General features: G+C 33.5%; 2 protein-coding genes across 3 annotated transcripts; one reads left to right on the forward strand and one right to left on the reverse strand.

The window, feature by feature from the left end:
- Positions 1–217: 217 nt before the first annotated feature.
- On the forward strand, positions 218–4128 carry LOC102591212 (uncharacterized). Its single transcript, XM_006365056.2, has 4 exons — positions 218–409; positions 1064–2332; positions 2542–2567; positions 3084–4128. The coding sequence occupies exons 2-4, from the start codon at positions 1138–1140 to the stop codon at positions 3831–3833; spliced, it is 1971 nt and encodes a 656-aa protein (XP_006365118.1). The 5' UTR covers positions 218–409; positions 1064–1137; the 3' UTR covers positions 3834–4128.
- Positions 4129–5166: 1038 nt separating this feature from the next.
- Positions 5167–10137, reverse strand: AGPS1 (glucose-1-phosphate adenylyltransferase large subunit 1-like). 2 transcript variants are annotated; one of them, NM_001425378.1, is made up of 15 exons: positions 9912–10137; positions 9262–9497; positions 8830–8952; positions 8392–8562; positions 8091–8183; positions 7850–7933; positions 7691–7746; positions 7409–7502; positions 7025–7210; positions 6835–6915; positions 6635–6721; positions 6449–6553; positions 6190–6296; positions 6010–6070; positions 5167–5618 (listed from the first exon to the last, which is right to left on the reverse strand). In NM_001425378.1, exons 2-15 carry the CDS (start codon positions 9493–9495, stop codon positions 5517–5519), a joined length of 1584 nt encoding a protein of 527 aa, NP_001412307.1. In that variant the 5' UTR covers positions 9496–9497; positions 9912–10137; the 3' UTR covers positions 5167–5516. The 2 variants fall into 2 exon arrangements, with proteins under 2 accessions (NP_001412307.1, NP_001412308.1); NM_001425379.1 differs by having other exon boundaries at positions 10098–10113.
- Between the last annotated feature and the right edge of the window lie 2638 nt (positions 10138–12775).

The raw sequence follows: 12775 nt of genomic DNA on the forward strand, positions 1-12775 counted from the left end.
ACCCATCTATTTAATCTTCTTCACCTCCTGTGTGTTGATTTAAATGCCGAGTAAAATAAATTATATGCTTTGAAATAAAGAATTTATTAAAATAAAAGTAAAATTACTTATTTTATTTATTTTTACTCGTTAGATTTGAATTTGTTAAAAATAAATATATCATCAGCATTTTTTTTTGAATATATTAAAAATGACAAAACTAAAAATGAAAGGAGAAAAAGTGCAGACCAATGTAAACGATAGGTTCACAGCTCATAAGTCGGCTTTTGTCTTCATTTTTTATTTGGCTGTGCTTGTGTGAGTATTAGTTATTTTTTTCTCTGGTGTTTGCTTCTTCATCTCCTCCTTCACTACTTTCTGCTCTTCTCTTCTTTTTTACACAGTAACAGATTACCCTCTTCAAATTCTGGTGAGTTCCTTTTTCAGTTGCTAATATATTCTTGTCAAAGATTTGATCTTTTTTTTATGGAATAGACTTGAATCTTGGTTTAATACTTGATTTTGTAGCATTCTTGAATTTTCTGTTATTTGTATTTTGGAACAGTTTCACTTGACTTTGTAGCAATTTTGACTTTGGGTATACATGTCTGAGACTTAAATCTCGGTTAATACTTGATTTTATAGCTTTTCTGTTGTTATATTTTGGAACAACTCTTGTGGGTTTTAGTATATATGTTCAAAAAAAATGAATTTATTTTTTTGGGGTGTGAACCTAGATGTAATGGTCAAAATTGTGGATCTTAAGAAGGTGTGTGGGTGTGTGACTTGTTAAGTAAATAGTTGGTGAGATTTGATGTCTCAATTTTTCTTTTGATGATTGTCTTTCAAATTGGGATTTTGAGTTCCTTACTAGCATCCATGATCCAACTAACAACAGTGGAAAATATTGTTTAAGATGTAAGTAAAATCATACTCTCTCTGAATATCTAAAAGCTTGAGATGGTCGACTTGAACTCACGCGGTATGGTACAACAGGACCTATATATGTCAAGTTTTTAGATGAGAGGATCACATAGTTCAACAATTATAATTTGACTTATTGCTGTTTAATTTTCTTTCCCAGGTAAAGGAGACATCCTTTTGATGAACAACTGAAGGAAAACTAGTTACATTAGCAAGATCTAAGGCCAAGATATCATGTCTGATCATGTTAAACAATCATATTCGGATTGTGATGGTAGAACCGGGAAGTCTACACATTCAGTTCAATCTGTTTGGATGGCACATTGGACTAGAACAAGCTACAATTCTATGGCAGAAACACAAAATCATGCATCTACTGCTCTTGGAAACAAGGAAAATGACCAAGATTCTAAGCCTCTCCAGTCAATTGTTAAAATGGAGACAATGTCCTCTAAATCCGTCAAAAGATTAAGAGAATCTGAAACTCAAACGTTTGAAGTCATTAACGAGACAAGTTCAAGAACCATTGCAAAAGAAACTCTAGGCAATTGGTCCCTACCAATGCACAATCCTTGTGAAAATGTCAAAACTCCCTTCCAGGATCCTTTGGATTGTGGCAAGACTCATCCATATGACATTGGTCGCGGCACTGTTGCATCGAGGCCTTTCATAGATAATCCAAGTCACTTAGCATCTCATCTTGTGCCATACCGAGATCCTGGCCATTACATAACTAAAGAATCGGAAAAGACACAGAAAGCTTTCATAAGTAGATCATTCCTAGCTGCAAAAGAAGAAGTGCCTAGACTGGGAATGTTGGAGCATGAACATGGGAGATCGGTCACTCCAGAATTAAGGCAGAATGACTCATTCTTGCTAGATGCACCCTCCACAAGCAGAAAACTTCTTCCAAAATTTGGTGGAGAAGAGTTCCAGAAAAACCCAGGTTATTCCTTTGTCAGGTTGTTAAAAAATGAACCTAGTCTTTCCCATGAAACTGAATCAAAAGAGTTACAAAAGCTACCACATCCTTTGCTTGATGTAGAGACAATGAGAACAAGCAATACCATGGACTCTGTAGTGGGAATGGCTGGATATCGTCCCTGCGTTTCTCAGACAACCCATAGTATGTTAATCACAAAAGGAGCAGATGCTGGTCTGTTTGAAGGAAACAATGTAATCGGTAATTCAAGGATGTGGAGTAAAATTAATGGGAAAGCATCATTAAGTAATCGTGATAGCCCATCTAAATCTTTTGGTCATTATAAGGGAGGAATGCAGCTTCAAATTCAAAATTGCTTCACAGGCAGTGAAAGAAAAGAAAATATAGAAGACAGAAAGCCTTCTGAATTTGTGTTAAAGAATGAATCTTCAGCTGAAACTGATACCATGGACATGGATGTGTTTCAGGAGAAGAACCAGCTTTGTGGTATGTGCTATCCTCCGCTAGTGGTTTAAATAGAGTTTATTTTGTTCATTGTCTTGCTAAGTTGTAACTGATCAATGAATCAAGTGATCTTTCTAAGGCTTAGTCAGAGATTTTTAACTGAAAAGAAAAGAAAAAGAGGTTTAATTTGAGATGTAGTGTTTGAGTGTACGTAATTTTACTCGTTTAATGAATCTATCTTTCCTCTGCAGGTACAAGTTCTTCTATTGCAAAGAAGGTAATCTTGAGATTTATTTAGTTCTTCATAACTTCCTATCTTCTAGCCAGGTTTTCAAGAGGGTATTTGGTTTATCTTGAATTTTGTATCGTTAACTGCTTTCATATTTATCTTCCTACCTGCTAGTTTCCAAGTCTGATGTGAGAAATCAAGTAATAATGAGTTGGTCAGATACTCCTGTTCATTGTATGATAAGGTTAAAACCAAATGGGAAAATGTTACTGATCGTGTTGTCAACCAAGTTTGAAAGTGAGCAAATGTTCTGCAATCACACTAGTAACTGGAGCTCCATTCAATTTGTTAGGAGAAAACAAGATTGAGTTGAAATCTCCCCAAATCATCCAAGCCTTAGTGATGGCTAGTGATTGTAGTTGAATTCATAAATGCTTCATGTGCTCCACTGTATTGTAACCATAGATTAATTATAGTCATCAAATAGTTCATAATATTCACATTTCCATTGTATTGCATGTAATCTAGAATCTTGATTAATTTTGACCATAAGATATCTTGCAGGTGAACAAAATGGACCAAACTTCACCCCGTCGACTTGCACTTGAAGGCTCCAGGAAAGAAGCTGGACACAAACAGTTCAAGTTGGATATAAACTTAGAGCTGCCTGCTCCAACTGATAATATGGAGGCAAGTTCTTCCAGAACTGAAAGTTTCGACTTGGGATCAATACTGGCCCGTGCTGAACAACCCAGTTCATCAAGAACTGATTTCTGTCCTGAAGGGCTTCTTGGACATGACCCAGCTAGTAGATGGGTTAAGCGCCTCAAAGTGAGTGCTTCCAGTTCTTTGGCTTTTGGTACTAAAAGCTCCAGTTTAGTAGGAGAAACGTCTCATGAGAAATCACAAAAGTTCCTCAGCCAAATTCCTAAAGGAACCATAGCTAACTCTGAATTAGCATCATCTAGTAAACGTCATGGTAAAGAATTGATGGTTCACAACAACACTGCAAACTTAACAATGAACTCTAGTCCTGCTTCTATGAGTGTTATCAAGAAAGATCTAGAGGCTTTGACTTCTCATTCTTGGATTCAAAGGCTGCTTCATGGTAGGACTACCAATGCACCAAAGAGGCCCCAACCGGTGGTGGTTTGTGAGCCTCAAACCTCAAAGTTGGAGCTTGATGATTTCCAGAAGAAGCAACTTCCAAGCCTTGGTGCCATGGCCCTCATGGGTAAGGCAATGAATGGTTTTCAGCCATGTGAATTTCATAGAAAAGGCCCTTTAGTTGTTTGGAACACTAAGAATTTCTGAAAAATCAATCAGCAACAGTTATTAGGCTTCATATCACGGAACAGTATCCGATGACTTGGTACATTTTGGAGCTTGATTTAAATAGTTGGCGCTAGTAAGTATTTTTATCTTATTTTTTAATTGGATTCTGTATTTGCCTAGATGGTGGTACTTTGTATTTAAACATAACGATGCACAGATACCTTGTTTCTCAAACAAGATACTCGTCTGGCTTCTTTCATCTGCGTGTATGCAACTATTTACAACACTAATTACATGCCAAAGAGGTTCTGTATAAAACTGTTATCGCGATTGATTATGTGCTGTCTTGATTGTTGTGGCTGAAACCGAGTTCATAGGACAGTAAAACAATGCCAACTTTACTTTCTGGAGAACACCGGTGACTGACAATTTTAGACATGCTCCTCTATTCAAGCTCGGACAAGGTTTTTTGAGATTGAGTTAAACTTATAGGAAGCATAATACTTTTGAGAAGTTATTTTTCTTCTAATTGATTATGACTTTTCCTATGTTTCCTTTTTTTCACCTGGTTTTGCAATGATGTAAACCCAATTTGAAATTTGGTTGTTCAAGATTGTACCTGCCACTTTTTCATGAAAACAATCAACTTGGTCTATTTCCATATTCAGTAACTTGTGTTTTCCAACATGGAGAGCATATGGTGCAAGAATCTTTGCTAGCAGCAAGTGCAAGTAAGACTCAAACAGTTGTAAACTTCGCCACTGGATTGGAAGTTTCATCATAATCCAAACCATATTCTTGAGTAAATCCCCGAGCTACCAAACAAGCTTTATGCCTCTCCACCAACCTATCTGTGCGACGTTTTATTTTATAAACCCATAGATACATGATATAGGTTTCACATCTTTTGGCTTCAGACACAAGATCGATCTTGTTAAAACCAACATCATAGATTCTTAAATGTGTTTTTCACACAGACCAGGGGATAAGGAAAACATTATTGGTAAATGATTCACATTTTGCAAAATCAAAAGTAAATATTGATCACATTAAACTGGTCAACCATATGCGAAGTTAAAAAAAAAATGGACAAGGGTTTTCGTACCTGCTTCCTCCCACCAACACATCTACCATGTAACTATGCAGGCCAAGGTATATTATGCCACCATTACTACTAAATTTTCGCTTAAAATCTAAAGATTACATGGTTTCCATTACTTAAAAGTGCATAGAAGAAATAGTTTCACATTTTGTTCTTTGAATAACTATACAGTAGAACACCCATTTAACTGCCCAAAAAAATTCTACTGTTTTTTTTTCTGCTATTCAATGTAAAAGTACCGAACTTTAAATAGACAATAGGCACAAATGGTCCTAAAAATAGATATCATTGAATTCCAATAGAGAAAAGATGCACAATAAGAGATATATTTTTTTGAAGTAGAGTTTTTTACAATACGAAAAGCGTAAGTTGAGCAATAAATAAACCATTGTGTTCTTCAAAATGCTATTTTACATAATGTGACTCTTAGAACATGAACTAGGCAAAGTGCAACTTCAGTTTTATTTTTAGACACGTGTCTCGATTATACTTGCTCTTTTCACATGAGCATAGAAAGCTTCCTTCGGGGAGTCAACTGGTGAACGTGCTAGGATCACCCTTGACCTTCTTCAAGTTGAGATTTGGATCTCCAGTAGTTCAACAAGAGGTGCTTCCCTAGTTCATATGACTGTTCCATCTCTAATTGTGGCTTTCTCTAATATAATGATTATCCCTGATCGTATGTAGAATCCTTCCTCTGGTCGGTCTGCCTCTTGAACACCCTAAAGTTTCAAAGAAAACAACATCAGAGAGTTAATTCTAATAATCAATTATGTCTCAAAAATATAAGTGCTCTATAGCTTGCAACAGTTTTCTTGGGGGCCCAATTTTTCACGTGGGATCTTGTCAATAGAGTCCCTATAGTTCTTTCTTAGGTATTATGCTCTCATGCTACAAACAATCAAATCTGAATTGAACGCTGTTCTGGTTTCTTTCTCGTGAGCAAGAAGCACACCAGCAATGTGTGTTGCGTGCTCTATTGTGTTTTGAACTTGACTGTGTGAACAATAGTTGTTGGGAAGCTAACCTCCACTCTATAAATACTATAATATTCTACTATAGTTGAAAAATAAGACACACTAAAGAAGGTCGGAGGATCCAAAAAAAGCTTACGTCTTTATTTATGATTGAAACATTCTTTCCTATCTTTGCGTTCTTGTCAATGATACATTTCCTGTATGAGTGAAACCATAATCAAATTAAAGAATTCTCAAGTATGAATGAAATACATTTGTCAAAACAGATTTTCTCGAGTTTCGTGTCATTTTCATGAAATATTCAATGTCCATTTACCTTATTTTTGTATTTTCCCCAATTCCAATCGGTACTTTCCCCTCTGCTAACAGGGAGGCAATCTCAGATTCTGTTTGGTAGTAGTCTGCTCCCATCATGAAAGTATCCTGTGGTTGTAAAACGTGTTAGAGATCTATACCTTACAACAAAATGTACTAGAAACAATAAACTGATGCATTTTTCACAAACTACAGAAAATAAATGTGTTTGTTCAGGATAAATCTTCAAAGGAAGAAAAAAATTAGGGCTACATGCAAACCTTCAGTTCAACACCACAATCTAAGCGCGATCTTTCACCCACTATGGAGTGTTCCACAGAACAATCTCGCAAGAAACATCCATGAGAGATTATGGCATCCTTAATCTGAAAACCGGAGAAACAGAACCTATTAGAACCCATAAAAGACCAGTTAATGCAAAACACTTGCACAGTTTACCCACTTACCTTGCAATTGTCTATCTTGGTTGGTGGAAGGAACCTAGGAGATGTGTAAAAAGGTGTTTTTGGATCGTAAAATTGGAACTCTGGAAACTGCAATGGAAATTAATCAGTTGGATTATGCACTGATGTAAATTAATTTCTGAGCTAGTCAAAATTAGTTCATTGCATATGGTGAGAAGTATAAAGATGAATTTGCAACATGCCTCTTGTGTGAGTGCCAAGCTAGCATTATAAAACGATTTAATTGTTCCAATGTCTTCCCAATAGTCTTTGAAAATGTATGCCTGAGAAGATAGCATAAATTTGTTAAAACTACAGCTAATTTTTTAGTTGAGTAACTAATGTACTCAATTCATAAAAATAATTTCAATAGAAAGATCCAAGATCCTTTACTTGGACATTGTAATCGTCAATAGCTGCTGGTATAATTTCAGAGCCAAAATCATTAGAAGTGGGATAGCTCCATTTCAAGAGCTTCAACAATACATCTGTCTTGAATACATAAACTCCCATTGAAGCAATATAGGGGGATTTCTTCGCATCTTGTGGAGATAATCCAACAAGAGTAGTATCTACTTGCTGCAGCACAAGAAATAAATGAGTTGAATTCTAAAGGAGCACTAGTCTGAATGTTGTTGTATATAGTAAAAGGTTGCGACAGAATTTGTAACAGAAAAGTGGGCCAGATCGGAGATTACATCGGCTGAATAAACTTGGCAAATTTGTTTAGAAAGAAATCAGCACATATACTAAAAGAAAGAGTTCAACTAAACCTACCATTGCTTTAAGATCAAAACCTTTTGGTTTTTCAGCAAACTGGACTACTCTGCCTCTGCTGTCAATCTTGACCAGCCCAAAATCTGATGCTCGGCTGATAAGTAAAGCTTAAATCTCAGCTTAACATAATCACAATAAGGTATAAAGAAATGTGGTGATGTTTTTACTTCGAAGTAATGCATACGAATATTAAAGGAGAAGCACTCTTTCTCCATATTGTTTCTGATCTCACTCAATTCACTTAACCATTACTAGTTGTTTCTTATTGGAATTTAAACAAACCTGTCCTCAGCTGGTGCACATGAAAGAGTAATATCAGCATTCCTGTCAATATGGTTCTGTTTGAAGATCGGAGGCAGTCAGAAACTTTGTTGTTTAAAAAAAAAAAAAAAAAAAGTAAACAAAGAATGAGGAGTGCATAGGTAGTTAAAGTGGACATACCTGCACCAACTCCATATAATCCATCCTATAAAGATGATCCCCAGATAGTACAACGATATTTTCAATATTCTTGTTCTTAGCGTCCTGCAAGAATTGGTCACCTTGTAAACACAAAAGTACTATATATCTGTACATACTAACTGAATCAGGAAAAAATAATGAATCATTTTTCAGAAATTATATCAGGTCAACAGAAGAGCAGTGGTGGATTAGTGTGTCTTAAAGAGTTGTAGAGACAAACCTCAAAAACCCATATAAATTTTCTAACAGCATCTGCTGTTCCTTGAAACCATTTTTTTCCTGCTTCCCCGGGTGTCTGAGTTGCAGCTAGTACCTGTTTAATGACGGAATTCCTTTCAGTCAGTAAAACGAAGCAAGTAATCAGAAAAACAATGAAAAAAATCATCCGAAATTGTTACAGATTTTGTGTGAACAAATCACTTGGAGGACCAACAAATTTACTCATATTAATTAGCTCAGCTGTGATATCTAGCAAGACTAATCCAGTTTCCTTCAAGAATTTCAAAAGTATAGTCTCAAACCTCGACAAATCCATCTCCAAAGCTCACACCATTGCCAAAATATGTTCGAGCAATGTGACGATTCAGGGGAGCAGAATTGTACTGTGTCAGCACAAAAATCTTGTTAATAGCACTGTTGATACAGTTGCTCATTGGGATGTCTATTAGCCTGTAGCATCCTCCAACCGGAACCTGGTGCCATGTTGCACAAAACATCAGAATCTTAAGAAATTGACTGCGAAGTGGACATCAACTTGCAATCTTGTACACATATTCAATCTATTTCTAATTTATCTGTTTAAGGTAGAAATCAACAAATAATATATCATAAAAAAAATCTGAAATTTAACACGAGATAACACAAATAACTTGGAAGAAAAGACCAGAGTTTTAACTGGACATTAGGCATCTAAAACAAAAAATTGAGAAAACGATCATGAGCAAAGATAAATCTCTTACAGCAGGGGTTGCAGTTCTACTTGTAAGTGGGAATAACTTGGTCCCTTCTCCTCCTCCCAGTATGACTGCAGCCACATCCTTTGGATTTGCCCGGCGTCTCTCAAGACGTGGCATATCTACGAACTAAATATGTCCAACAAACAATCACAATCACAGACTGATGGAGATAAATAGTGTAGGCTCAACTTAACACAGTATCTTCAACATGAAACAAATATATAGCAAAAGACTAGTACTAGAACTTCAACAAAATTAACCTCACAACCCATAATCTTATAAGTGTAGTGAGTTCAACGCTAAAAATCATAAATATTGGATTCGCTTCCATTCACAATATAGTTCATATCAGCTTGTTTCCACCCTATCTACAACACTACTATGGCATTATTTGAAGCAGACATGTCCTAATAAAGAGAAAGAATTGATCATTACCACAGTCTGTGTGTCATTTTCAGTAGTGATCACAGAGTAAGCAACCCCAGGTTTGATCTTGTTCTCCTTCTTCTCAAGTTTCAAACTTTTCGACAACTGATTAATCCTGAGATTGCTGTTCAAACTCCCTCTGATCTTCTCCCCGAAAAACTCCTTCTCTCCATTGTTAAAGCCACCAGTGCTCACTCTCCCCAAATGGACCGTCGATTTCATAGGCACACAACAAGTATCCATTTCTGCAGCCAATCAACAAATCAGTAATCCCATAAGATTAAGATTTATCAATGGATCTAAATCAAATAGATTTATTCAAATCTCAATAAAGTATATGTAATCTTTAAGCAACCAAGAAAAGTATAAAATACATAAAGAAAATATCACTAATTAAAAAAAATGGTCGGTAAACCCAAAACCCAAGCTAGCTATATGCTCAGTACTAATACCTCATAGCATTACCACAAAAACATGAATCTTTACGCATATGAACCCATGATCTCTACGTAAAATTAGGTATTTCACACATATATTTTCTAAAATTGATAAAATATTACAAGAAAGCTAAGTGGTAAACCCATATCGTAAAAATTCACCTGTGGACTTCCACAATATAGAGCATTAAAAGAAAAAAGAAAAAAAACAAGATTTTGAACCTGGAAAGTGATGAGGTTGGATCTTGAAAACAAGAATGTCAAATAAGTAACCAAAATCACTGAAAGAAAAATGGAAATTGCTAGTGGTGCAGAATCAAGAATCTTGAAAAGTAATTCAGAAAAAGTTTTAAGGAGATCTAGAATTGAAAGTGAATCACAAGAAGTTGTGTTGTTGAGTGGACATACAAAGGGGAGTGTGATCAGCTTTATTGGCTTGTGAACTCTCACGAGAAACCTTGCTATCTTTCTATTTATACTCATTTCCATATCCCTATTTACAAAATATTATTATTTAACTTATACACCCCATAACTTTTCTACTTAAACAATATTTTATTTTCTCGGAATATATTAACAACTCCTTAAATTTATTTAGTCCCTCAAATTATAATCACTATTGAGCTTTTAAATACATGATAAATCTTCATATTACTCCCTTTGTTCACTTTTACTTGATAATCATGTTTTACTATGATAAAATATTCTTTACGAAGCTTTTTTTATCGTTCAAAATTTAAGATGAATGTTTGATAAAACCTTCATATTATTCTCTTTGTTCATTTTTACTTGATAATCATTTTTTTCATATTTTACTTTGATAAAATTCTCATGAGGCTTTTTTTATCGTTCAAAATTTAAAATGAATATTTGATAAAATTTCATATAATTGGCTCATCGATTCAATTAATATAGAACAGAGATAGTAATAATAAGAAATCCTTTTTGTCATTATAAAAGCGATAAAACTTAGTCATTATTAAATAAATCACTGAAAATTAGACTCGAAGAGTCGTGCAACAAGTTATTTTTCCAAGATTATTTGACAGACGTCATAGTGTGTAGGGTCCACCAAGATCTGGACAATAGAGACCCATTACAGGCCAAACACCTGTCTTTTCCATTGTTATTATTGTATATGAACCATATGATTTGCAAGAAAATAGTAAAATATGCACATGAACACTATATACAATTTCACACTCATGAATGTCATTTTATATACTATAGTGTTATATTAATCTTTGCCCGTTAAATATTTGGTAGGGTCCAAATTATGTTGGACATTATTTAGTTGGAGATTAGCTGACAATTGCAGACCAAAATCTTCAAATAATTTATGATAATCAGGGCGGCTCAACAAATCTCGTGGCCTAAGGCAAAATTATATTAAGAGGTCTTTAAATTTATTTTATAAAATTTATACACTAACAAGAAAATCTATTTTCTACACAATAGATTAATCATTTTAAGACAAAAAATATCAAATTTCACACAAAAAAAAAAAAAGAAAGGAAGGAAGAAGAAGAAGAGTACAAAAAATAAAAGTGATGAATTATCGATGTTAAGCTTCAAAACTCAAATTGTAATTTTAATTTGGCTATCATCACAAATAAGAAAAGGAAAAGAACATACATATATAACTTAATAGTTGAAGTTTTGAGCATGGATACTAACAAAAAATATCCAAATTTCTGATCAATTTAAATGATATAATTCTTTTTAAATGATATAATTCATTTCATTAAGTAGCACGTGAATATACTAAAACAAATTATTAAATTTTTTATATAATATATTAAATTAAAACGAAAAGGAAACTTGTGCATGAATTATTTTTTGTGTTCACGTAGTTTAAGAAAAGATTAGAAAAAAATTCATTATGTTATCAATATATATAACTTAGTTGCTATATAAAAAGGATAAAATTTAAAATTGGAAGTTAAAACAAATATATCAAATAATGAGTGAAAAGATTATGAGAATTTATGAACTTATTGATAAAAAAATACTCTCAAATAAATAATAATAAAAAATATACAATAAAAAATTTATTTATATAAATTATATAAATATATAATAAAATTAATAATAATAATTTAAACAAATTTGGAGCGTTCAAATTTTTGAGTCCTAAGGCAATGGCCAAGCCTTAGAGCCGCCTCTGAATTGATGTTATATACTTAATTAGTGTATGCCACTTAGTATTTTGGCATTGATGTCGATCATTTCCCAATTTGACATTTTTACCATGGAGACAGTTGGCATGATTCATATAAAGTTTTATAAATTAAGTTGAAGGTACTTAAATTGACTCAAACAATGTCATTTTATGTATTGGGTGTTTGTTGAATTAATTAGCTAAAGACCTTGAAAAATAAATAAAGATGGAATTAATTAGGAGTGGATTGTGAAGGAGACAGTGAGACAATGCATGTTAGAGATTAGTTAGATAATTGAAGGTTTAATGTAAAAATGTGCTTGTCTTCTTTCACAACTTGGAAGATTCCACCCTTCTTTCCATATTTATATGTATGTCATTTACTCACTTTTGCTATTCATATAATCTAAAGACTAAATAGATTATTTTGATAAAGATAATTTTACTGCATTGATTTATATATATAAAAAAGTTTTCTGATCAAGTTCTCCAAATAAAGTAATACTATTTAAGCGGGTGATTATTATTCAACAAATAATTACATTATTTATACTGTTTTTTCACTCCCTATTTATTATGTGGTATTGTTTTTTTTTTTTTTTACCGAACATAAAATTATATTGTTATATATAAAAAATATTTAAATAATATATAATTTTAGAAACATAGATTCAAAACTCAAGTTTATATAATTAACTAGATAATGTTGCCCGTGCTATGCACGGGCCCAATAATATAAATGGTATATTTTGGGGCTAATAACCGAGTTTTTGAGGCGATTGTTTGCGTGGATAAAGGAATAAGTTTTTTTTATCACAAACCTGTACTTTCTTTGACGCTATTTATGGCATAATAAGACTACCCACATACAACATTTTTTAAATATTTTATGTTGTCAATTATCATGATTTATAGTATTTTTACG

Source organism: Solanum tuberosum, unplaced genomic scaffold (assembly GCF_000226075.1).
Source record: "Solanum tuberosum cultivar DM 1-3 516 R44 unplaced genomic scaffold, SolTub_3.0 scf00531, whole genome shotgun sequence".
Classification (NCBI taxonomy): domain Eukaryota; kingdom Viridiplantae; phylum Streptophyta; class Magnoliopsida; order Solanales; family Solanaceae; genus Solanum; species Solanum tuberosum.

Bases quoted from the DNA above. Each gene is read 5' to 3' on its own strand.
- AGPS1 (NM_001425378.1), bottom strand. From the start codon at position 9,495: ATGGATACTTGTTGTGTGCCTATGAAATCGACGGTCCATTTGGGGAGA. The intron at 7,747-7,849 runs GTATGTCCACTT...ATCTTCAAACAG, and splicing joins ATTATATGGAGTTGGTGCAG to AACCATATTGACAGGAATGC. The intron at 6,297-6,448 runs GTTTGCATGTAG...TTACAACCACAG, and splicing joins ATTGTGGTGTTGAACTGAAG to GATACTTTCATGATGGGAGC.
- LOC102591212 (XM_006365056.2), top strand. From the start codon at position 1,138: ATGTCTGATCATGTTAAACAATCATATTCGGATTGTGATGGTAGAACC. The intron at 2,333-2,541 runs GTATGTGCTATC...TTTCCTCTGCAG, and splicing joins GGAGAAGAACCAGCTTTGTG to GTACAAGTTCTTCTATTGCA. The intron at 2,568-3,083 runs GTAATCTTGAGA...GATATCTTGCAG, and splicing joins GTTCTTCTATTGCAAAGAAG to GTGAACAAAATGGACCAAAC.